Genomic DNA, 26,697 nt, shown 5'->3' with positions numbered 1-26,697 from the left:
CCTGCAGTAACCTGCGAATGATTGGTAAACATTTAGAAGGATGCCTTAGCCAAGCTCAATTTTTCCCACGAGATTCCTGAGAATCTGTGCATGAGGTCCCTAGACCCAATCATCAAAATGGGTACGACGCACAACTACTCGATGTACTAAAGTAGATTAGAAAAGGGCTCCTTCGTTACGACTCGGCACATTCAAAAACAGTTAAAAGGGGTATTGCAGTCTCCTGCTTCGCACATTTCATTCGAACAGCATGCTACTCTTGCACTGAAAAATACTACGACTTATAGACTTCTGGGCTTAGGAATCAGGAGTATCCAGATGGTCTGCTGGCTTTGGTTAGTTTAGAAAACAGCTGTTCCAGTCTATTGCAGAAGAAAGGGGGAACAAAGAAAAACTTACTTTCCTTCCACTCTGTGAAAACGGATGAGCTGCGAAGCGGCACGCCCTCCACGGAGTGTACGAAACAAAAAAAGTTTGTTTGTAATTTACGACTGAGGACACTTCCTAATCTATAAACTGAATGAAATTTGGAAAGACCCGAGGTTTATCCTAGCGGACAAACGCAGAGCTATCTCTTTCCCTCCAGCGTCATCGAAATCTTACAGTTTGTGTAACACGCCCACCCAATCCATTCTACCACTGAGGACACCGGACCAGTCACATTCGGCAGTTTGACGGCCACATTTAAACCTCAGGCCCACACAACGGACGTGTCATCAGTAAGGCCAAGAAAACTTTATCTGCGTATACCCGCCACCCCCTACACTCCCTCTACTGCCAACCCGTGCAGGTATACACCGGTAACCAGTCAGGAGCGGGCGGTTAGAAGTGAAAGACACCGTCGACCATGTCGCTCTGAAAGCCCTTTAAGCTGAACAAGTCAATTCACCCACGTCATGGTTCAAAGAGGCCTGTTGCTGTTCATTCTGGAGGAATTCGCAGCTACTCGAATAGCTGAAACATCAGTCGCTAAGGGCGGCGGCAGCCGCTTTCCGTTGTTTTTGCGCCTATTCACGCTCCTGATCGGGCTGACGCTTATTCAGTTTCCGCTCTTCTTCCTCCAAGCGAACGAAATGAATCCGTCCTATCGCAGAGTTAACACCTCAAAGGCATCGACTTTTACACTAGCGGACACACATGTGACTGTCCTATTCGCATCCCAGTCGAAGGCATCTTACTGTCTGTACAACATACCAACCCTGACCCAAACCGCTCAATTGAGGAGGACAACTGAAAGGGCGCATTGAACCATGACAATCCCACGTTTAAGTCTCCCTTCACCGAAATGGGTATGTCATGGATTGTGGCATTAAGCCGGGCTGCGCATGCATGTACCCTTTCTCCACCCCAACACCTACTCGCCTAAGCTGGCAACCGGGGATAGACGCGTAATTAGGCGGCCTATACACCGGCGAAGAGCGAGAGAAAGACTATATAAGGCCAGACTAAGATCTACTGTTATTCTTCCCCCAGACCAATGCCCAGCTGGTCAACAAGGGACGCCAAGGCGATGTCGCTAGGAATGGCTTTTAAGCTAAAGATGAATTACGTGCTCACGCCCGGGATCGAACTGTGCAAGTTAATTTCAACCTGCAGGGACCTGTAGCTGGTGCGCGAGGTGGAATTTCAAGCGGCAACGGCCCCGGCTACATTCTCGACGGCGGATTTCGAGAATTTTTACACCCATTCACGCTGCTGTTGATTCTCCGCAATCATCTGATAATTGCGATACGGCCGCTGTCAGCCTCCTGCGCAATTTGTGAAAGAGGTATCATTGGTGTCAAGGGGAATTACCGTTGTGAAAGAGCGGTCGGCGGGGGTGAGGAGGAGCCCCGGAGCGGGGCCAAAAAGGCTTTACCGGAATGAATTCCAGGGGGGGGGGGGGGGCGTGGAGGGTAGCGGGTGAGACACATAATGCGTTGAGGCAAAAATGATATAACCGAGACAAAGACGCCGGTTGCAATACCATATATTTATGGCACATCACACAGGTTAAACAAGCTTGCACAAAATAATGATGTTAAAATCTTCAAAGCTAAAAGGCATGCGAGGGAAAGTTAACGGGAGACCAGAATGTAAAAGAATGTAGCGTGAAATCCAAGAAAACTTTGTTGGATGTCAATTGCGGGTAGTATACAAAATACCAATGGCATGTGGGAAAGCGTGTATCGGACAAAGGGACAAAGGGCAAGCTGCGTCAACCATGGCCTCAAGAAACACAGAAACGCAAGCCACCCAACAGACAACGAGCAACCTGTCACTCCATTGCAAAACTAGCAAAACGTTCGAGTGCTCACCGCCCTCTTAGGATACACATCTTGGCACTCGCTAACGCCAGAATCACACGCGAGATTATAGGCACTTATCACACACTCACAGAAGCGGACGGGTGCGTTAGCACTCCGTCAATCCTGCTGGCTAAAAAAAACAGAACTTCATTCAAAGATAGCCACCACCATGAGAAAGGTAGCTCCTTGCACCCAGTCACTGCTATATGCAAGCTGCCAGTGTTTACATTCATTGCTGTCTACGCAGGGCTGTCATTTTCACTGTCCGGCTTTTATTGGTTCATATTGGTTCTTTTTCCGCGTGAGTGGTGAACCACGGCCTTGTATATACAGTTTACGTGTCCCCGTCTCTATTGTCTGTTTATGTTAATAAACAGTTGCAAGTTTGCTCTCCGTCCCAGTCGCCTTGTCATTCAATTTATCTACCGCAATTCAAGACGAATAGATGAAGCTAAAGGACATATACGAGCTAAATAACTGATATGGAAGCTACATAAGCTCATTAACGCTACCGCATGCCAGGCACCCAACCACATACGCGGTCACCGCTATTGTGCTGATGTTTCTACAGACCACGTACCTCATCGGTTACGTCAAAGACAATGATGAAGCCGTCGGCATTCTTGTAGTACTTCGGAATTCCAGTGCGATAATCCATCCGGCCCGGAACATCATTCTGAAATAAATACGTTTTGAAAGTCTCAACCTTTATTTAAGCCTGATAGATAAGGGCTGAATCTGTTTTGGCTGACCTAACTAGTTAGGCAGCCGATCGCAGTCGGGTCATGCTTTTTATCAACCGACCCATTTGCTCATTGGCCCTGTTAGTGCTGGATTATTTAGGAATAAAAAATTAATTATTGTTAAAAACTGTCTCATTGCACACTGGGCTTTGCCTTTCGGGGCACATAAAAGGCAGCAAGGAAACTCAGAAAAATTCGTTTCCGAAGTTGAGCCACGAATGCAGATAGCGACACTCCAGGCGGAAAAAAACTACTGCATCGAATCAGTGCCCTGACTTATTCGATGCACGATCACCAGTTTTTCGCTGCTGGCTCGTCGTCTTCGTGGTCGGAGGAGGCAGCGAGGCGAGAAATTGAACACTACGCCTGAAGCAGTTTTACCTTAACTAATCATATCCTGCTATAGTGGACGCCCTAAAATATCACAATCTCAACTCAGATACTTTTTCATTCCGAATATTGAAATACAGAAACCGTTACGCAGATACAGTAAAGTGTACAAGAAACTAGGTGCACTGGTTGTAAGTACCGGTTTTATGGTTAAAAAAAAACGCTCAAAAGAGCTCAAAAAGCGCTCTCAGGCGGGAGTACACCAGAATACGGTATACAAAAAGGGAAGCGAAAAATATTCAAAATACAACACCAAAACGGGTGTACCGCCAAACAACGAAACTGGTAATCCATCATTTACCGCTACCTTCTGTTGCGCCTGTGTTAACGGCGTAGCAGTATCTTAGCCCGATAGTTCTTTAGAGCAGTTAAATCCGTCCTCAGTTTACTTTTGGCACACCATTTAAGGTATTCAATGCCTCCAAGTGGACTACGTACACATTATGTTGTTTGCAGTGGTCATAAGACGCGAGAAATTATCTTAGATGCGTTCGCCACACTACGAAAAGGGTTAAAGAAATCCGGAACATACGCAGTTTCCGACAATAGTGAATTCTTCCCCCTTGCTAGCCAGTGCTTTCACAACATTTTCACTTTGCACCAAGATCGCCGTGTTAACATGCTGCGTACAGTACTCACTAAACTGTACCAGGGGCTCCTTTAAACCGATTTAAAACATGCAGTTTTAATAAAATCCAACGCACAAATTATAATTCTAATTATTTCGCATCAGAACCCCCCAATCATGGATTCCGTGAACCTATTTGTGAACAGTTCGTATATGCTAATCTATCACTCCGTCGTTCCTTTTTCGTAGCTTCCACCGGGACTCCTTCTACCGGGACTTCCACCGCGGTAGTCTCAATATTCTACGTTCACGCCCTACGAAATAACATTTTCTCTATTGTTGGGTTCCTTTCATATGGTTGATATGTTTACACCTCATTCAACACGATAACTACCGTCGAACCTTTCAATCTGATGTTTGAGTGGCGGAATGGTTTAGAAAGCAGCCGACCATCCTGTATTTCTTCTCGTCTCCGACATTCTAACACGACTACTACATTACAACTTTCTGGTTCAGGAATGATGCTATCACTTCGGATAAGCAGCTTGCCCTGACTAATGTTTCCGAGCTCAGTTCACAGCTCGGAACTACAAATTACTGCAACTGAGACAACTTTTATGGTTTTCCATTCCAACCAAAAGCCACTCACCTGTAATCACGTCATCTTGCCGAACAATTATTCAATACCTATGGTTTACCAATGTTCATTTTTGCGTGTTGTTCTCGATAATAATTTGAAGTACCTTGACGATACTGCCTATATGAAACGGAAAGCTACCTTCGGCATTCGCATCTTCTTAAAGGCCCGCCCAGTCTTTCAAAAGCCCACACTAATTTCACTTCCCGTTGCTTTTGTTTGTTCACAGTCATTTCTTATAGTGAGCCGCATCGTGACGCAATACATACGACCCACTTAATTCCTTTACAACGTCTACAGAACCAAGCTATTCGGATAATCACTTTCGGATCAACGCTTCATTGTTACTTAAAGAATATCGTATACTCACGGTCTCATATCTCGTGAAATTCAGCCTCCTTGTTTACCTGTTCAAATCTCTGTTCATTTAGCATATTCAACCGCAATTCACTAAAAGTTTGAATTTCACCAGGTTCTCTTCGGGTACGCGCCAATTATGGAGAGCTGAATCCTACTTTTTGGCTGTAAATAACTGGAATTCTCTCCCGACAGAAACAAAATAATCGCTATATTTACCAAGCTTTAGGAACAATCTCCGTGCATATTTACTCAAACTGAATGAATAATTTCTTAACTTGTTGGAGCCGATGTTTTTATGCTGTATTTGTCAGTACACCCATGACCTGTTCATTACTTTACTATTTTTGTGTCATCTTTTTCTACGATATTTATTAAATTTCACATGGTGCACAAATAACATCCATAAAAAGCTCATTGAGTTGTATTTCGCACTAACACTATATATTTCCTTTTCACTGGAGACTTTGCTCTAAAATTGAGTTTTTATTTTCTATGTGTAATAGGAGGTCCCTCTCTAGCCTCGTGCTTTGGACCTCCTTCTGTATATTTTTTTATGTAAATATGTTGTCGGTAAATAAATTTCTTCTTCTTCTTCTTCTTCTTCTTGAAATTTCTGAGCCAATACCTTAACCCATGACTAGCGCCTTTGAGATACAAGAAGAGAATACTTAAAATACGTTGACGCGAAATCTCAAGTGGTTTTTCTTAGAAGTGGTGTTATAGTACTGTCTACAAGCGCAGAACGTGGACGTTTGGGTGTCTTAAACTGAAGGAGATACGGATTTATTGTGTTACAACAATATAATATTAGCGAACTTAACTCACCTAAAGTCGGGAACGCTGATGTTAGCAGCGCAGCGGCCTGGCAGATAGATATACACAAGCTAAGACTGGCTGAGGCTTATTTTTACATGCCTAACCTATACTCCGTTTCATACCTAGCGGTCCACGCTTTTAAGCCTAGTGAGCGTGACTAGGCGGTTCCTGCGAAGAGGAACGCCAAGCGAAAGGCTGATCGAAACAGTAAATTTCCAAACCCTTTAAACTCAATACTTATAATTAGGATTTTTTTGGTGTTAGCTCCACAGACAAAGATTACGCAAGTTTAATCGTATGTTCAGTGTTTCAAGAAAACAACACTTATAGATGGCGCCGTATGTCCGAGTAGACAGCTGCCAGATGAGAGCGTCTGAATTTTGAGCGGGCAGCGCGAACGGTTTTGCCACTCCTGCCTTTCGTTTCAGCAATAGAGACGCCGTTCTCCGGCGCGCCCATATAAGCCACGACGCGAGGCGGAGGGATACTACTCGTTTATTTTTTTGCTACGGACTACGTGAGTAGCCTCCACCTCGTTGTGGTGTTTGGAGCTTGCTCTTCCTGTCGCTAGGATAGGCCCTCTGCACAAACCCGCGCCAGCGTTATCACTCCTTGTCTCTTGATGTATCGACAAAGAGCGGTTTCGGTGTTAGAAATCAGTTTAATTTCAATCTTAATTTCCGAATCACTTGACGCCAGACCTTGAAGATAGCAAAAAGTGGCCAAAATTAGTATTTGTCCAAGTTTTTAAGGGAGCGACAGAAACGCCAGTTTTGGGTGAGAATACAAAAACCGCTTACACCAAAGCAGCATCTCTCGGGAATTCATAAAACTGCGCTACTTATTGATTTGCTGTACCATTTACCGCATTGGTGTTTGAAACAATCGCCACGTATGACTTTAGCATGAAACCATATTACTTTAGGTGCAGGCATTTCATATTCCTAAATTCTTGTAACTAAAGACTCGGTACTTGTAGATGCCACTCTTATAGAAGGTAAAAATGATGTCTACATACCACCTTAAACTTGATAGGTTTTCCTTCCAGTTGAACGCAACATGCCCTCTGTAAATTCAATAAAACAATTAAAAAAGCACTTCTGCATTGCCTTCACATCGCGATAGCTAATATTTACAGCGAAGATCCTGGCACTCCTCAATCGCAAGTCTGAGCTTCATTGAACTTCTCAAAGCTAGCAGAAGTATTTCTGTTCACGCCAATTCATTTTTGCCGTGTTCCACTGCTCGCGCCATCTACTGGCACTTTGTGTTACTTTTCCACTTAGAACACTTCTGCAAGGGGGCTCGGCGAGCGCTTTTTGTTTTTCGGTGCATCTTTTTATTTGATAACGTTGAAACGAAGCAGCCATGAATATTAGTCCAAACGAAAAACGCAAATACCACTTATGTGTTCGTGTATTGCATGAAACATGATGATGTCTTTTTTTACTCAAAATGGTTGGCATGAATACCATGGCCACGCCATTGTAGTTTAGAAATACTCTGCGCCGTGTAAACGTATCATTCAAGCATTCTATTGATTGCTGCACGTGAGCTTTGCGCATGCTAACCTCCTCGCTCGGCAATGCCCTTTCTGCGTCACGGCGACCGGGTTACGACATGTTCGCCCATGCAGGGCTCGAGGAAGAACAGCTACATTGTTATAATTGAAAACATATAATAAAGGTTTATTGGTGTAACAACGACTAGTAACTACTGGGAGTGGTTTAAAATTGTTCCATAGTTTCAACATTTCTTATTTTACGCACTGGGTAAACGCTTTCTGGTTTACTCACAAACTTTTGTTCCTTGAGGTACTCGGAACATAACGTTCACGTTGCCATGACCAGAAAACTCAATAGCGAAGCCTGTTCCAACATGCCTTTTACAAGTTCGAAAATCAGCCTCAATCAAATTTCACACTTGCACTTGACCGACCCAAGCGATTGAAGAATCGAGCATAAGGACAGAGCATACATACATATATCATCATCATCATCATCACCAGCCTATCTACGCCCACTGCAGGGCAAAGGCCTCTCCCATTATTCTCCAAGTACCTCGGTCCTGTGCCAACTGTGACCAATTTATCCCCGCAAACTTCTTGATCTCATCTCCCCATCTAACTTTCTGCCGCCCCCTGCAACGCTTGCCTTCTCTAGGGATCCACTCTGTTACCCTTAATGACCAGCGGTTATCTTGCCTTCGCATTACATGCCCTGCCCACGTCCATTTCTTCTTCTTAATTTCTACTAATATGTATTTAACACCAGTTTGCTCCCTGACCCACTCCGCTCTCTTTTTGTCCCTTAATGTTACACCTATCATTTTCCGCTCCATTGCCCGCTGAGTCAATCTCAATTTAAGTTGAACCCTCTTAGTCAGCCTCCACGTTATATATATATATATATATATATATATATATATATATATATATATATATGTATATATATATATATATATATCTATATATATATATATATACATATATATATATATATATATATACATATATATACCGAATAAGAATGGGAACGTGAGGCTCATTGAATAAAGACAGAAGTAAGGGTCGCCCATTGAAGATATCATCTAGTACTAATCTACTAATCTAGTAGATAACCTTAGCAGTCGTTCAAGCAATACGGAACCAGGGTGTAGAGCATTATGTAAAAATACTAGAGCATAGCTACAATGCGTCGCAAGCTACCATAATCATCCATAAGGACAGCAGAAAAAATACCTATAAGGAAGGGCGTCAGTCAAGGAGACACAATCTCTCCAATGTTATTCACAGCATGTTTACAAGAAGTATTCCGAACATTAGATTGGGAGCAGGTAGGAGTAAGGGTTAATGGAGAATACCTCAGTAACCTTAGATTTGTTGATGACGTTGCCTTGCTGAGTAACTCGGGCGACTAATTGCAAAGCAGGCTATCCACACTGGACAAAAAGAGTAGAACCCTGGGACTGAAAAATAATATGCAGGAAACTAAAGTAATGATCAATAACCTCGGGAAGCACAGCGGTTTCAGATAGGCGGCGAGGCAGTGGAAGTGATGAGCGAATATGTCTACTTGGGTCAAGTTGTGACCCCGGAACCTAACCATGAGGCAGAGATAATTAGAAGGATAAGAATGGGGTGGAGTGCATACGGCAGGCATTCTAAGATAATGAATTTTAGCCTACCATTGTCTTTGAAGAAGAATGTGTCTGACAGCTACATCCTACCTCTACGAACCTACGGGGCAGAAACTTGAAGGTTCACTAAGAGGATCCAACTAAAATTGAGGACGACTCAGATAGCAATGGAACGGAAGATGATAGGTGAAAAATTAAGGGACAAAAAGACAGCCGAGTGGGTAAGGCAACAAACACGGGTTAAGGACATATTAGTAGAAAGGCCGTGTCTAGAGTGCCGTCCGACGGTATTATAAACACACCACTATATCGACGTCCACCACGTTTTATAACAAAATTGCCGCGCCTGGAAGTACATCACTCTAGATAACGTAAAGCTAGGCAACCTAACCTAAACATAACATAAGATAACCTAACGCACATAAAGAAATCGTTTAAAACACCAAAACTAACCTAAGGCATAAAAATTACACTTCATTTAAATAATGCAAAAAAAAACAACCCAAGCAACAGCCGGTCTCCAACCACCGACTTTGGGATCAAGAAGCTAAGATGGATCCTCTACACTACCACGAGAGACTCTTTGGCAAGTGCTAGCCTAGTGTTAAATATTCGAATGTCGTCGGACGGCACTCTAGCCATTCCTGAAACGGTCAGCTGGAGTGCCGTCGGACGGCACTCTAGACACTGCGTAGTAGAAATTAGGAAGAAGAAATGCACGTGGGCAGGGCATGTAACGCGAAGACAAGATAACCGTTGGTCATTAAGGGTAACAGAGTAGTCCCTAGAGAAGGCAAGCGTTGGAGGGGGTGGCAGAAAGTTAGATGAGCAGATGGGATCAAGAAGTTTTCAGGGACAAATTTGTCGCCCTTACCGCAGGACCGAGATAATTGGAGAATAATATTGCCCTGCAGTGGGCGTAGATAGGCTGGTGATGATGATGATGAAGAACGTTTGGCAATAAAGAATGCCTCGGAAAGCAAAGGGGAGAGTGCGGTAGGTCATTGAAACAGATGAATTTTGAAAGACAAGCAAAGTGGAAAAAATGTCCACCGGGTGGGATCCCAACCCATTACCTCCAAAATACGCGTCTGGCGCAATGAGCACTACGCTACCGGCGGGATGTTTCCCTTCCACCTTCCCGGGTATTTATGTTAAGGTATTTTTGTTTCCTCTTCTTACGGGTGGCAGCCAGCGCCACTAGGACTACTGGCGGTGAAGGGGACCTCCTTTTTAACCGCCGGGCTGTGACGCAAGTGTCTACGACATGTCGAGAGTGGTCGACCGGCGTTGAACCCCCTTGTGCTACCTATGGCACCAAGACTGCCAGAACAGAGGCCGCCGCTATGCATGTAGCGAATCAGAATGGGAAAATTAGTGGGTGGTTCAGTTAACGCAGAAATAAGGGTTTGCATTCAAGAATGCCTCGGAAAGCAAAGGGGAGGGTGTGGTAGGTCATAGAAACAGATGAAGAATTTTGAAAGACAGAAAGAAAGTGGTGAAAAAATTCGACCAGATTCGACCGGGTTCGAATCCTGGACCAGGACGAATTTTTCTTCAACTGCGAAGTTTCCGAGAAAGCTGTATAGCTTTCCTTTGTAGCCGCATGGCTGCATTTAGGTGGATGTCAAACTTTCCTTTACAGAAACTTACTCCACCTTGGGGATTTCCCCTAAATCTGGTCGATTAACACCTGTCCTTCACTTCGAGTTGTTGATCAATTCGCTTTCGCGTTACTAACGACTAGCCTTCTGGTTAGCTCAGTTGGTAGAGAGACTGCTCCGGTTACGCAGTGGTCCCGGGTTCGAATCCTGGACCAGGACGAATTTTTCTTCAACTGCGAAGTTTCCGAGAAAGCTGTATAGCTTTCCTTTGTAGCCGTATGGCTGCATTTAGGTGGATGTCAAACTTTCCTTTATGGAGAAAAAAGTGCCCCCCTGGTGGGATACGAACACACAACCTCCAGACTACGCATCTGGTGCGATAACCACTACGCCACCTGGTGGAGCTGTTTTTCTTACACCTTCTCGGGTATTTATGTTAAGGTATTTTGTTTGTTGTGTATGATAGCTGCATCTTACCGGTACTCACCTACGGGGCAGGAACTTGGGGGCTCACTAAGAGGGTTCAATTTAAATTGATAACGACTCAGCAGGCAAGGGAACGGAAGATGATACGTGTCACATTAAAGGAAAAGAAGAAACGGAGTAGGTCAGGGAACAAATGCGTTTTTAGGATATATTAGTAGAAATTAGGAAGAAGAAATGGACGTGGGCTCGGCATTCAATGCGAAGGCAAGATAACCGTTTGTCATTAAGGGTAACAAGGTGGATTCCTAGACAAGGCAAGCGTAGCAGGAAGCGGCAGAAAGTTAGATTGGCAGATGAGATACAGAAGTTTGCAGGGATAAATTGGTCGCAGTTAGCGCAGGACCGGGGTAGTTGGAGAATAATTGGAGGCCTTTGGCTTGCAGTGGGCGTATATGTGCTGGTGATGATTATGATGATGATTTTTGTTTCCTGTGCTTAGGGGTGGTAGCCAGCGCCACTCGGGCTACTCGGGGTGAAGGGGATTTCTTTTTAACACCCGGGCCGTGTCCCGAGTGCCTACGTCATGCCGCGTGTGGTCGACCAGCGTTGAAAATGGGAAATTAACCCACTCTTTTTCGCTACATGCATAGTGAGGGCGTCTGTTCTGGTAGTTTTGGTGCCATAGGTAGCTCAAGAGAGTTGCCACGTGAAGCTCAAGAAAGGAAGTACTCTTCCTGAAACGTAAGTAAAATTTGATGATTTTTTTAGTTTTTCTCGTCCCCCCCCTCCTCTCTCTCTCTCTCTCTCTCTCTCTCTCTCTCTATACATATATATATATATATATCAAGTAAAGACCCAGCCAGACATGAAAACATTTAAGCCATGAAAATTACTACTAAGGTTTCAAAAGAGGACTTCCTTTCTTTAGTGTAAAGGGCTAACTGAGCTCACAGTGATAGATACCAATTTCAGCGAGGGAGAAGGCTGGGAAAAGAAATGTAGCCTGTTTATACAATGGTGCCATGGTTTGAAGGCACGGAAACAATGAGAGAAGGAGAAAACAAAGCGCAAAAAAAAAACATTTTCAAAATCATGTGGTTCAAAAATGAGAGAGGGGGTGAAAAAACAATCAACTGAAAAAATTAATTGCTAGTTTAAGACGCCGGTAGCAATGTAAATCAAGAAAGTTGTCACAAGAAGAGACGTCAACGCACGCATATATCGCACACCTGACCATACGCACCCGTTCCAACAGATTCATAATCACGTGATTCAAACATAAGAGAGCAGTAGACTGGGCTAGAGGTGGTGGGAGGAAAGGGAAGCGCATTCAGAGGCATTCATTCAGGGAGTTTCAAAACGAAATGAGTGCTTATAAACATACAAAGGGCAGAAGGAAAAAAATATCAACTCCAAAAAGTTGTTTGGTGCTACTGTCAGGAGTCAAGGGGCAAACAGTCAAAACGAGAAGACCGCTGGACGCACGCACAAGAGGCGCACCTGGATGTACACATCTGGTCGGCCCATTGCGGCTTCAGAAAAGCGCGAGGTCGTCAGTTATGAATATTAGGGGAAAAGCAAGAGAAGGAATAGGTGTTTTAAGCAGTCACAAAAGCTCGCAAGTTCAAATAGTTTACAAGAGGAAAATATCAATGATAACAATGGTACCGCAGCTTTCTACCAAGAACATAATGTCTATATTGAGTCGCCTGACTGGTCGGTCAGTCTACACTTTATGCTTTGGGTCTAAACTGTAGTACCATTGTTAGCGGTACCGGAGAATTATCGGCGTTTGGCCACCACCGTTCCCACTGCTCTCTCTTTTGCATCTGCAATGGCTGCACACTCGACTATTCGACGCCTACAAGCGACGCTGGGAGTCACAAGACCCATCAAAGGGGCAGTAACGCCGCGCTTCGAAATCTCGTCTTCCTGGCAATGTCAAGAGCGTAGAGAATGCCGCTGTCTTCATTAAGGAAGGCAGTCCTCCCCACTCGCTTTTTCCCTATGTCATCCTCTACTTCGTTTTGATCTCTCAATTGATGGAGCGCACCAAAAAAAGAACAAAGCTCGGCGCAATTTCTCTGACAAGACCGATACATTCTAACGTCATATAAATCATTTCTAGATATCGTTTTAAATGGCTTATGCTCTTTTGTATGCGTTGGTCACTTTGTGTGACCCGAGCTGCTCTGAGAGTCTGCGGAAATTGACGTAGATCAGATGAACCCCTGATTATACATTGGTGGGCTTCGGGTGGAGCCGCCATGCTGTTCGTAGGTACTATGGTATTTTTATGTTTTTGTTATATGGCCCAAATGAACAAAATTGGGTTTCTAAAAGCAATACCAGAAAATTACCACGAAAAAGGTCCCGTGATGCATACGTTTTCATGACCTCTAATCTACTTACATGCTGCCGCATGAGGGCGCTTCTCAAAAAACAGTGAATATGGGCGTTCCCTCTTAGAATGAACCGATTTTCTATTCCCTCTCACATAGCCATGTTCTTGTAAACCACTAAGAGGTCTCCTTTAGTGGAGTGCGCCTAGTCCACTGAAGGGCTATTATGGTCACCTGTGCCGCCGCCAGCGCCACTCTCAATATGATGACCTTTGTTCCAACAATGCAATGAGCTCTTGCAGCATTTCTCTAACGCGAACAAATCCTTCTTAAAAACCTAGATGGAGTCCTCAAACAAACTCAAGTCTTTTACAATTCACACTGTTTAAAATGGCAGGCATTTTCTGTACCGGGCAACAGCAACGAACCCGATTGTTCACACAGCGGGGTGCTCGAGCCCTTTCCAGCATACCCCAATTTGTTTCCTTACTCTCCCTGTTCTCCCTGAAACAACCACACCCAAGAAATATTGAAGCCGAAAAGGTATACTGCTTTTCTATGTTCTACGAAGAACAGCTGTAGCGGATCTGTAATTTGAACGGATCGCTGAAGTATTTCTGCACTTTCCTGATACTTTCGTATCTTGGGTGTAAGAGGGCCTACGTAGTACAACATTCAGAATACATATTCATACATGTATCTGACTCGAAATCCGTCATTTTAAAGCAACATACTTCTAAACAGTAAGAATAGCATAAATTCACGTCATCAAGTTAGCAACAGTAAGAATAAAATAACTGAACGGCTTACAAAATCGATTCCACGTGTCGGCCAATACTCTTCTTTGTAGGTACCCCGCTGTGAGAATGAAAAAATATATAACAAACCGCTTTTGTAACTTCACATAGATTACATCTTATATCAAACAAAAACACACCGAAAAAAGAGTGCGCTGCGTTAACGTTTTACAAGACTTTAATTATTTGTAACATCCTTTAGGATTTTGTGTGGTTTTTAAATTTAAAAAATTTCAGTACTCTCATCAACCCTCCTTTGAAAAATCGTTCCCAAGTTTCATTTTTTCCACAGCGAGGTGTCAATCTACCATTCTCAAAAATAATAAGGAGCAAGCATTTCTATTTTATTGAATGATGTGTTCCAACGCTCCTGCTTTTTCAGCGAAATCTTAAAATTTGTACCAGGTGGTATATATAGGCGACATATTGTGTGTGGTGTATTCAAAGCGATAAAGCACGCTGAAGTGAAGACTAGGGAAAAAAGCTACGCAAACTACCCGTCCATAAAAGCTGACCTAAGCTTGCTTACAGCACCAATTTAGCTACCATTGGTGGATTTGAAACCTTTTTCATTGCGCTGTTTCTTACTTCAATACCTGCTTTTGAGTTGTGTAAAAATGAGGCTGTTTCGGCACAGAAAGTTTTATCTTGAAACAATTATTCTTTCCGACATTTAGGGGAGCCCAGAACAGCTCCTCCTATACAAAGAACACGAAGAATTAAAGTTTTTGAAGTATTCTTACCACAAACCTCTTCAGCAGGCTCGACTTTCCAACTCTGGATTCACCAACAAGAAACAGGTGGTAAACAGCGCTGCGAATACATGCAATTAGTTTTAGTCAGAGGCTTTCAATTCGAGCAGCAAGCTTTGAGAATCCAAACTTAAGGGCGCAAGATGTCCTGATTCACTCGAAACTTTTGCACCAATCACGAAATCAGGTCGACGTACTTTATACTACCCATAAAACGTCAGTGACCAGTTCTGTAGTCGAATAAAATACACAAAATATCCATAAAAGAGAAATTCCACCTATGCACTCCTACGAACAACCAAATAACGGTGGGAAAGAAGTTAAAAGCGTTAATTTTACTGACTTGTAATAATGTGCCTCATCTATATACAAGTTCCGGATAGTCCGCAAGAAGCCTAGGGATTCCCGCCGACCTAGGGCTCTCATCAGAGTACATAAAATATTATGCTTAGATTGTGCCGCCGTGGATCGGCGGCAGTCCGAAAGTAGCAATCTATCTGGCCTAGGGCAAGAAATAGCAGAAAAGCAGCGGCCACGGACCGGCACGATAAACGCAAATGGACCTAAATATTTAGTTTTCAATCAATACGCAGGTACCTAGGCAGAACTCACTTGTAAAACAACTACTTTCACAAACCATTTGTTCAGTACATCAGTGACGCAGTTATTGTTTTGAATTCATTTTAACACCCAGATCTTTAAACGCGGGGCTCCCGCGTATGTTTCATAAAAGCTACATGCCTGTCGATCCATTTCACTTCCACATGCTGCTCCACTACAGTAAAATTCTAGTTTAAGTTACAAATCGAATCCGAAAAGGCCGTTTCTCTCGAGAAGGTATGAGGAAGGTTCCTCTTAACAATTAACCTGCTTAGCTTCTTACAAAAGAAGTGTTGCGGAGTTGCATAATGTAGCTGACCGTAATCACGTTGTTACCCTTTTCATTTTCTCTGCAAAGCACGAATTGTTGTTTGGGTAAGTAAAGTTTATCATATAACATACTATCGCTAGTATTAGCGTTGTCTGGGTGGACCAGTACAGCAAGAAATATAGGATGTGTTGAGTTATTTGTCACATGATTAGTTAGCTGACAAATGAGTCGTACACAACTACGAATTCCCTCCTGCTGCAAATACATCGCCCCCACCCAGATTCGTGTGGTGGTAGATAAAGGTTAGTGCTCGCGTTATATCAGAACTATACCGAAACAAATCGCACGGCATTGCTTAAACGACTACGTACACGTAAGAAGTTAAGAAGTTTTGAGTCAGTAATTGTCATGGATAACTGCCAGTAAGAATTCTATAAAAAACTAGTGCTAGTAGCCGTTGGCGCTGCTGTGGGCCATTAAAGAAATGCGGACAACGCATGTTGAGTTACTTGTTACTTTTATAATTAGGTGACTATAGAGACGCGCTCAGCCAGAAATTTTATTCTGCTGTCGGCACTACGGTCCTACCGGACGCCTGTGGTCGTAGAAAATGGCTGGAAGTCGTCCTTTATAAAAATATGCCTAAAACACTGTACTACGTGCGTGTGCTGTAAGAAATACGTAACCATAATACGTTTTGTGTCAATCGATGTTGTGAATTACTATGAATCACAGTTGTACCGCAAAAAAACAATAAGCATCTCCCAACACATGTCCTGCGAGGCATGCGAACGCGGGAAAATATAACTAAATGAACCTTCAATGTATTACCCTGTTCCTCGCGACAGCGGAGGGAGGGGCCGCAGAGGTCAAAAGAGGTGCGGTTAAGGAAGAAGCTGCTTATTTGAAAAGAATGCTGAATCGATAGTTATAAATAATGATGGTTTCAACAACGGAGCTGTTTAGCGTAAGCTTGGTCTGGTGGCGTTAGCAAAAAAGTGCATGAAAGAACTGCGCCGCCTTTCAAAGCTGCACCACCAAAGCTATCGCATTATAACAGTGAAGCTCTTATTCGCGCCGGCTTGGGTGTGAGCAAAAACTATGAACATATGCGTATGGTCATGCGCTTTGTGTGCCTACTTGCTATACCACATTAAACGTGATTGTCTTTGATGAGCTAAAGAAGCGCAAACGGTCTACCCTTTGCTGCTTGCCCCAGTGATGCAGGGCTGGAGAAACAGCTAAGCTGGAGGTCGTACTAACTTCCTCCCCTGTGGGATCTGCTGTCAGTGGAAGGACCGACCGGACCGGGCTTTGAAAATACGGCTAAACTTGGCCTCACCCCTCAAGATTTAGCATATCCCAGCAAGAATATCTAAAACCTAGCAAAAGCTATCAAACATAGCCAAGCTGGAGGAAGCTACGTCTCCGCCAAGCTCCGCTGTCTCTCCAGCGTTGCAACATTAGTGCAAACTGCGCCATTCTTTTTTCACGCGTGGCGGCTGCGCCCTGGTAAATCAACAATGTTCACAATGTTCAACAACGCTCACAACAACTTCATTCAACAATGTTCGCGCCGTGACTTACGAACATCTTTTTTTTTCGAAATTGTAGCCTTTGTCCTACGTAAACACGAAAGAGTAGTAGCACAGTTCTTTTGGTTTCAAAATCACGTTGCATCGGCTTTTTGAAAAGCAAACTAACAAATGACAAGTCGCTGAATGACAGCGTCAGAGTTGCTCTGCGTTCGAGAAGATGGTGGGCGAGCAGCGTGAACGGCTGAAAATTGAATTTATTGGACAACAGTATCGCGGTGGTTGTGAGAGGGGAGAAAAACACCCTGGGAGTTAAATGGGGCCGAGCGGTATTTGTGTCGCACCGAGCGCTGCGGCATCAGCTTTTACGATATTTCCGCGGAAGGAAGCGGACCCGCACATAATTGTTCTCTTCCTCTGAGGGCTTTGGTAGAAATTAGATGTAATTGAGCCTCTTCATCATCATGGGAATGTCCAAAAGTAATTTCATGTGTTCACAGCCATTATTTGGGTGTGGATGTCGGTATCACATCTAAGCCTTTTTTCACTTCTTGAGCAGTGTATTTTTAAAGAAATCTTGCTCACATTCTTCCATGTTTCCTGGCAGAAATTCCTAATGGAAGGATTTTCGCGATTCGCAGGGCGAATATTTCAAACCGAAAATTACACATATCATTGGGCTGATCATTTATTAAAGCAAAGGCCTTCTGACCCATTGGACCCATGGCGTCCTGTCAAAAACTAATACATTTCCTCATAAACCAGTTGGTTTAGCGAAAGACTGTGATAAGAACTCTCTCGACTTTCTTCACGAACTGGTGGTGAATTCTGGAAAAATCTGGATAACGCGTATTTAAAACATACCAAAATTATTTTTAGGTTTGTTGGCCAAACCTTTTACGAAAGCAGTTTGAAGCATTTTTATGTATCCTAATAGGTAATCTCTACCATCAAAATCAGTTAAACATGTCAACGGGCCTGTGTGTATGGAGAAATCAATGAAAAAATGTTTAAGCCCTTTTCACCCTCTAAGCGGTAGGGTTTTTCTTTATTTAGCTTTACGGAATATCCCGAGCATGATACGAATGCGCTAACTACATTTCAAACCTCCGGGACCTGCAGAGTATATGTTTACAATGTTAATGGTTTAGTATAAAAATACTGGCTCTTTTCCCCTTTTAAAGGTATCTGCCTGCGAAATAATTTAAAACGGTTTATGTACATTTGCATTAGTAGTAGTTATCTGCAACAACCTTATTTCAGAAATCAATTGGTCAAACGTATGTACGGAAAAGCATGCAATCCGCAGCGCAGATTTACACCAGATGGGTTGGTTAGGGCGAAACCCTAAAAATACTTTTGAGAAAATTTGATGCGCCACACACAGGGTGTTCTAGCTGTGATGCACCAAGATTTTAAAACAGAGCAGGCGTTACTCGAACAAAACCTAGCGCATAATATTTGCAGTATGGAGGTGTTCCGGTCAGTATTCCTTCGTTAATGAGTCAACTAATTAATTGTAATTAGTTATCTAACTCGAGAAGTAGGGCCTTAATCATAGAAGTGTCAATGAGATACTTAAAGGTACACACGAAAAGAATCTAACGGCGGTGTTTTCAGCGACGAACTAATTGCGTACTCTCTTACTCTGACATAAAGAAACCCAGCAGAATATGAAAATTTCCACGTGACGCCTGTTTCCAGTGCATCGTAAAGCAATGCCCTCGAACAATCTGCGTCTGAGTGGGCCAGAATGAAATAAAGAAAAGAAAGAAAGGAGCCATCGTGACCGAGTTTTTGCCTATCTCTTACACACGCCCCGCGAAACGTGCTGTTGCTTATCAAGGAGATGCGCTTTCTTTTTGGACGTGTGACGGGAAAAGCAGTTGCTTTCAATCAGGTTATTGGAGGGCACTGATTTATGATGCGCGTGGGAGCACCGTGACGAGCTATTTTTCATAGAGTTAAACCTCTACATAACGAAGTCGGCAAAAATTTCTAATTTTTCGTTAGATGCAGGTTTTTTGTTACATGTATGTTTCGAGCTATGGCTTGCGTGAATGAGGCAGAAATGAAACCAAAATACCAGTGATAATTGGTGGTGAAGCGACCCTTAACGGTTTTTTTTGCAGTGAAACACTGCGTGAGTTCCTTCCCCTGCTTTCCCGTGAACTTAGTACACGGCGCTCCATAAAGCAAGGGCACCTACTTCCGTATTCGTAAACGGTACTTAATTATTACTTTTGCATTTTGACATTTTTCGGGGCCTTAACTCGTTTCAAGGACCTAACATATGCTGTAAGGGCGCCTTTCTGCGAAGTTGACGCTCTTTGATCCACTCAAAATTGCTGAGAGGGTGCCAGTTGGCATACTGCACTACCTGGGGCCGACGTTCTTCTTTCTCGCCGGCGGGGACGGCATTTGATGGTGCTAACTTGTCTTGAAAAGACAAGACGTTTCTTTTACTGGCAGAAGAATTCATCACCGACGTACCGATAGCACAGATCGCAGTGGAGACGCGCGACCACACGCCGACAAGCAGGCCTAGCACCCTACCGACACCGCACTCACGCACTGGAAACGCACGGTAGTTTGCGGGGCCGGCGAATGTCGCTAAATTAGTGCATTTGTCCAGCCGAACTTTTAGAAAAACTGCCAAATCAATGGCTCATCAGCGTAACAAATTCGTTACATCAAGGTAAAGTGTCGTGACGTCTTGAGGTCGCAAACGGATGTGTTTTAATGCAGCAACCAATGGGGAATTTGCAAACTTAAATAAATCCAAAAAGTCGTAACATACAGATTCCTAACATCCAGGTTTAACTGTATTTCGCGGGGTTTCTTTATCAGTGAGAGGTATTTGCACGAAATTAGTTCATCGCTAAAAATACCGCACGTGAATTTTCTCTCGTGTGCCTGCAAGTCTCAAATTGGCTGTTTAATGATGAGGGCACTACTTCTCGAGGTAAATATTTATATAATAAATTAATTAAATCTCATTTACAAAACTTTACTCGCCCCTACTCCAATTTACTAGAAATATTATGCGCTAGGTTTTGTTCGAGTTACACCATGGCGCTTTTTTGAAATTTTGGCGCATGATAGCTGTGACACCATGTATATCACCAAAAAGAACATCGATGGCGCAGCGACAATCACGACCATGTGAAAATAATTTCCCCAGTGCGCCGTTAAGGGTAGAATCTCTGAACAATAAGACGTACTAGGGAACATGACGGTATTTCAAGTGCGGTCCAGCAGTTCCGGCTTCGCGCTAATGAATCTGCTAGTCAGTAAGTGGGACGCTTTTCTTTTTTAGCAGAGATATCGCCACTCTTTGTGGCCATTTCTCGTCACGTATCTCGCTTGATGCGGCTGCCCGACCAGCCACCGAAGCAGCTTGTATGCGATTCCCATCGAAGGTTATAACCTAAGAGTATATTTTAGGCTCACTAAAACTACCCATCCACCGGCGTTTGGAAGAATTTAGCGGTTATCAAAGAATAAAACATGGAATATTTCATGGCGCGAAGTTCACAGATAAAGTAAGGCAACCAATTATATATGCAGATCCCTCGTTGCCCACCAAGTAAATCGTAGCATGAACACACACACACACACACACACACACACACACACACACACACACACACACACACACACACACACACACACACACACACACACACCATATATATATATATATATTTTATATTGACTGATTGATTGATTGTAGGGTTTAACGCGCCGACGCAGCGCAGCCGGTGAGGCGCGCCGTAGTGGAGGGCTCCGGATTAATTTTGACCACCTGGGCATCTTTAACGTGCGCCGAAATCTCGTACACACGGGCGTTTTTGCTTTCGCCTCCATCAGAAAAGCGGCCGCCGCGGCCGGGAATCGAACCCGCGACCTCGCGCTCAACAGCGCAACGCCTTAGCCACTTAGCCACCGCGGCGGGTATATATTTTATATATATTTGTGTGTATATATATATATATATATATATATATATATATATATATATATATATATATATATATACAGAAAGATAGGTCGGCAGTCTACAATGCCAAAGGAGGCATAGGGGTGTGGTTAGGCTCTTTTCTTTTGCACTACGGTTAATTAAGTAAACATTTTTTTAAATATACAGAAGAAAGAAAGAAAGAAAAACACGCTCCCAGAGTGGGGACCGAACCCACGCCTTTCGATTACATGTCGAATGCCTTACCAATCAATATATATATATATATATGTATATATATATATATATATATATATATATATATATATATATATATATATATATATACACAAAGTAGAAGTACGCTCTTCGGAGACTTTATTTCCAACGTTTCGACCTGAGACAGGTCTTCCTCAGGAATGAACGCTTTGGGTAAAACCGTACGGACTCAGAGTGGGGGCGGCGCCCCGAAACACAAGCCACAAGCCGCCCCCACTCTGAGTCCGTACGATTTTACCCAAAGCGTTCATTCCTGAGGAAGACCTGTCTCAGGTCGAAACGTTGGAAATAAAGTCTCCGAAGAGCGTACTTCTACTTTGTGCGTATTCCTGCCGCAACTAAGGACTCCACTTCACGACTATAAATATATATATATATATATATATATATATATATATATACAGTAATCCCTCGTTAACTCGAAGTAGTAAAAACCCGGAAAAATTTCGAGATGAGCGGTATTTTGAGTTAAGCTAAACGCCGAAAATGTTTGCCCAGGTCACTGTAAAAGAAAAGCCAGTGCTGCCAGGAAAAGCTCCACTGCACGAGAGAGCTACCGTAGCAAAGGCACAAGAATTCGCAGGGAAAAAAATTTATGACCGAGGGTAAAAAAACTGCGTGATGCTCGCCTGTTTCGCGTTCGCGTTCGGTGCGAGATTGGCGTTCTCCAGTTGCTCAACACATCGCATGAGCCGTTGGTCGCCACCGCTGCATTCGACCTTGTTGCGGAGCAAACGCAGCACGTTACGTGTTTCTGTCATCGTAGGCACTTCTCGAGGCTCTTCCTCGTCTGCATTGTCATCTGCGTCGTTCACGGCCATCTCAACGATATCGGCGTCCGACAGCATTCCGGTAACGGGTACGTCCGCCTCGTAGAGCGCATAATTCTCAAAGGCGATCTCGCCGTCTTCAGTATCGCTCACACAGCCAGTTGCCTTGCACACTTCATTGCACAGCTCATCACAGCCGCTGAATTCTGCACCAATGCCTTCTTCGATCGATTCCGGGGCGTGAGAAGGGGACCTTTCCTTCTGCCCTCCCGGTGAAGATTTCGAGATATCCGCTGTCCCCTCCGAAAAACGTTTCGAGATTAGAGGGGGCAAATACATAGCACTTATAGGAGGTTAATGCACGGCGAAAAAAAGTTTCGACCGAGATTTCAAGATATGCAAGTTCGAGTTAACGAGGGTTTACTGTATATATATATATATATATATATATATATATATATATATATATATATATATATATATATATATATATATATATATATATATATATATATATATACATAGATATATACCTAGATAAGATATTACACAGGTAAACATTCTGCGCAACACCTCCTCATCTTTGTAAAAACACGAAGATTATGAATGAAGCGCAGCTTACTCTTCATTGGTCACCGTAGACATGCCGCTCTCAGGGCCCTGACGTTCAGGACTCGTCCTTCGACGCTTTCTCTACTACGACTGGCCTGGAAGGTGTCACCAATACGCGTTCAACGCATGCCAGGCGGCGAAGCGTTGAACCGCCGATAACTGCTGTGCTTGCTCCTGACTTACGAATCTATACACTTCTTATCGCGGCGGTGACCTATGGATAAGTTGCCTGAGGTTCTCTACAACTGAAGGCCTACACCTCCCGGCAAGATAAAGAAAACATAAAATTTCTCATCCTTTTATCACAGCAAGACGCCTCTTCAAAGTGTATTTGCGCCCACGCACTTTCGTAACTCTGTTTTTCCCCAAGTCGGGGTTTTACTGTTCTCTGCTTTGTACGCATTCTGGCAGGACCGTGAGTTCGGCGAGTAGTATGATTGTAACTAACCTTCATCGCACAGAATACAGGAACGAAAACATTAAAACAGACCCGCAGGAAAGCGCTGCACTCTCACTAGTTTTTTCGAAGAAACGCAGCTTATATTGCCGCTCGTGTCAGTAACATAGCCCCGAATACTGTAGGCAGGCCGATAAAATAGTTTGAAAATGAGCAGTCATTCCAATGAGTCTATTTATTAGGACCTTTCGATATTTGGTTGATTGAAGTGGGAAGTCAACTGTGTTCCTTCAAAAGAAAACTAGCTGTGATTGGTAGGCAATTCTGTAAGTCCCTTCTTTTCTGTCTCGTATTTGGTGAGCTGATTTTTATTACGTCCCGTCTTGCCAGCTCACTTGACCAGATGCTTAGAAGATAAACAGCGCTGGGTACAACTACTTTTAATTAGTAACGTAGGCCACAGTGTAAAATGTCCATCTTTATTTTCCCTAAGCTGTAACAGTAACCCTTACTGAGCATTTTTTTCGGTTAGAATAAACGCGAATTTGTGAATTAGTAAGATTTGGTCCACATTGTTACACATCGTACCCGGCTATCCCGTCTGCACCAAACCTTAACACGACTCTCTTCTGTTCCATTTATTCCTGATCATTCTCAGCGTTGCGTATTTGCCATTTGTGATTATGGGAGAATACGGGACTGTCGCAGCTGCCTTATTCTTGACTCAAAATAACATATACAGTGGAATCTCGTTAATTCGGCCCCCGTTAATTTGTAAATTCGGATAAGTCGCCATTCCCGGCCCCTCCCTCCAAAAATGTGCATAGCCGCATGGCAACGAACATTCGCTAATTCGACGCAAAATTGTACGTGCACCGGTTAATTCGGACTGGAGGCAAGTGAAGGACGGCGCAACTGAAACGAGATTTCGGAGCACGTATCGTTACCGTTTAAACCATCTTCACGCCAATTGTAGATAGGTATCTCATGCACGGGGTTCTGTCCCTCCCTCCCTAGTTGTCATTTTTTCCACCGTCCGCACTCTACTGCGCATGCGCGACTCCTCAGCCCCGTCAGCGTTTGCCCTGACGTCAGCGCAGTCCACTATAAATAAAAGAAATAGTTAGGCGGCGCCCGGTATCCAACCCACCCCTCTCTGGCCGCAACGGGATGTACGTGGCGCTCTTCCCACTGCGCAAACAAACCGAGACGGGAGCACGTGCTAGGAATGCGCCTTATGTCCTTCACTCTTTCAAACTACGTCAAGAAGCTACTGATACAACGAAGGCACGCGAAGCTCAACGTCACCGGAAACGACGAACTGAAAACTTTAGAGAAGGATGTTGAATTTCCCGTGGGAAAGCTGTTTCGGGAAGCGCCACGCGCCTTTAAGCTCAACCAGAGAAGAGGACGAAGATGGCGGGCCGCGGGGTAGGAGCGTGAGCACGCCATAAAGAAAGACGAGAACCAGGAGGTGTTCGATCAGGTAACGCGGGTGTAGTTCTCTTCGCTCTCTCTACATTCCTCTACGTTTCTCTACATTTCTCTGTCTCTACATGGGGGTTCACACTACGTTCCCATTCGTGCTCCGATAAATGAACCAACGTAACGGATATATAAGAAAACCTACATAGAACCCCTACGATACTTCGCATCCTCGTCATGGTTCCCCACGGGAGGATGGTGTAATTTTTTGAGAGGCAGCGAAAAGCGACCGATTTGGCCATCGCGGAGTACCACCCGTCGCCATCGGTCGCCATCCGTCAACAGCAGCGGTGTGCTGTCTAAGTTGATCGTGGAGGCCAAGGATAACTGATTTTGTTTCGAAAATGTACGATAGGGAACGCTGCTGAAATCAAGGCAACGCCTCCTCCAGAAACAGTTGCGATATGAGTTGTGGTAGGCCGTCGACGGATAGCGCCAAGGACGTTAACTTCGGTTCGTGCGGCTGTGTACGCACACATGTGTGTTCCGATTCACCACAGGAAGGGTCGCTTAACCTCCAGCAAAACAGTCGAAGAGGAGTTAGGTACGATGTTCCAGGGAATACGCTTGCGCTATATGGATTGTCGCATGCCCGCAAACCAGTCGTTTCCGCTCAGTTGTCCGCAAAAAACGAGCAAGCATTTTCGGACTTCTCAAAATAAAGGTATGGAATAAAAGAGTAGAGTATGTGTGTTTTTGTTATTCATTCTATAATTCGACATTCCGATAAATAGGACTTTTTTCACTCCCTTGAGATCCGAATTAACGAGGTTTTACAGTACATCTATTCCTAAGAGATATGCATATCCATTCTCGGTGAATCCTCAACCGCAACTAATTGCTAATGTGGTCATGTCTACTTACATCTGGACAGCAAGAGAGACATTCCTAGTTTTAGTGCTCAACACTTTGGCGCTCGTTAGAGTGGTTTGGCATCGGCGGCGGCATTGTCACCGAGCGGGCGAAATCAGAAGGAAAACGGCGGAGGAAAGCATGGGGAAAGTTCGAAGGAGACGGCTGCGTGGCTGAGAAAAAGTCCAGCATGCCTGTGTGCTGCACGTGGTCCTTCGCCGTCCTCCTAACTGCGTGGCTCAACCGAACCACGTGAGATCTGCGCACTAAAATAGAGCAACAAAGTGTGACGAAAGGGTGACGGTGAGGGTGGCGCAGCCGAGCAGAAGCTTAGCCCCTGCTGCGTGCTGCATGTTGTCCTTCGGAATACTCCTTGCTGCGTGGCTCAATCGAACCACATAATTTCGCGGACGTCCAGGCAGGATTTACAACATGCTCAGTGACGGCGGCGATCTGCCAGATAACGGTAATATAGCGTGTGCCGCCGTGCGTTCGTTGATCACTTGATTACTTTTTTAGATGCAGTAGCTATATGCCGTGACCTAGAAGACTGAAGGTCACGCTGACCGCAAATTTTGCTTTTGAGACTATAGTAATCGTCAGCCGTTTTCTTTATTCATGCTCCTACCTTTGTGCATTTTATTTAGGTTCTTTCGTTTCCGATGCAGAGTCCCAATTTGTCTTCTTTCTTCTCCTTCTGCTCATATGATGATATCCCTCCTTGGGTCCTCTTTTGGACACCTATACTCTTGTCATATTCACCCAAGACTGCGACTTTGTTCGGAAGCACAAGTCTGAATTCCTTAGCGCATTAGCGCAAAACTTCGCGCGAAGCTTAAACCATCCCGGCCATGGCAGGGTAAGCTCACCAGCAATAACCTCCAATAATCGGCCCAGATCTCAGCGGTCCTCAGTACCAAATTTGCATCCAAGGTCCAAGGTTACCTCGACAGGGGCCAAAACACCTCCTCGTAAAGGCTCAACCACAGTCTGTTTGCTTGAATGAACCTTTAATCTGTCTCCCGAACAGACCTTAAAAAGTTTCGTCGCCATTCAGGTTCGTCGTCAGTCACG

At 44.1% G+C, this 26,697-nt stretch overlaps 1 protein-coding gene across 3 annotated transcripts in view; it reads right to left on the bottom strand.

The window, feature by feature from the left end:
- The window catches only part of LOC144150161 (uncharacterized), a 104,899-nt gene that overhangs the window by 46,190 nt on the left and 32,012 nt on the right, over positions 1-26,697 (bottom strand). The window contains exons 1-5 of one of the 3 annotated variants that reach the window (XM_077682002.1): positions 22,900-23,072; positions 14,853-14,922; positions 14,123-14,170; positions 6,821-6,868; positions 2,869-2,964 (exon numbers count right to left, since the gene is read on the bottom strand). In XM_077682002.1, the coding sequence (XP_077538128.1) occupies positions 2,869-2,964; positions 6,821-6,868; positions 14,123-14,170; positions 14,853-14,922; positions 22,900-22,922 (285 nt within the window). In that variant the 5' untranslated portion in view covers positions 22,923-23,072. Of the gene's footprint in view, positions 1-2,868; positions 2,965-6,820; positions 6,869-14,122; positions 14,171-14,852; positions 14,923-22,899; positions 23,073-26,697 lie in introns of those variants that run through there. The other 2 variants (XM_077682000.1, XM_077682001.1) reach the window with 2 other exon arrangements.

Source organism: Haemaphysalis longicornis, unplaced genomic scaffold, assembly GCF_048455015.1.
Source record: "Haemaphysalis longicornis isolate Haplotype H1 unplaced genomic scaffold, Haemaphysalis longicornis Haplotype H1 scaffold_8, whole genome shotgun sequence".
Classification (NCBI taxonomy): Eukaryota; Metazoa; Arthropoda; class Arachnida; order Ixodida; family Ixodidae; genus Haemaphysalis; species Haemaphysalis longicornis.
The sequence above is the reverse complement of the archived record's forward strand: the minus strand, read 5'-3'. Positions and strand labels throughout refer to the sequence as shown.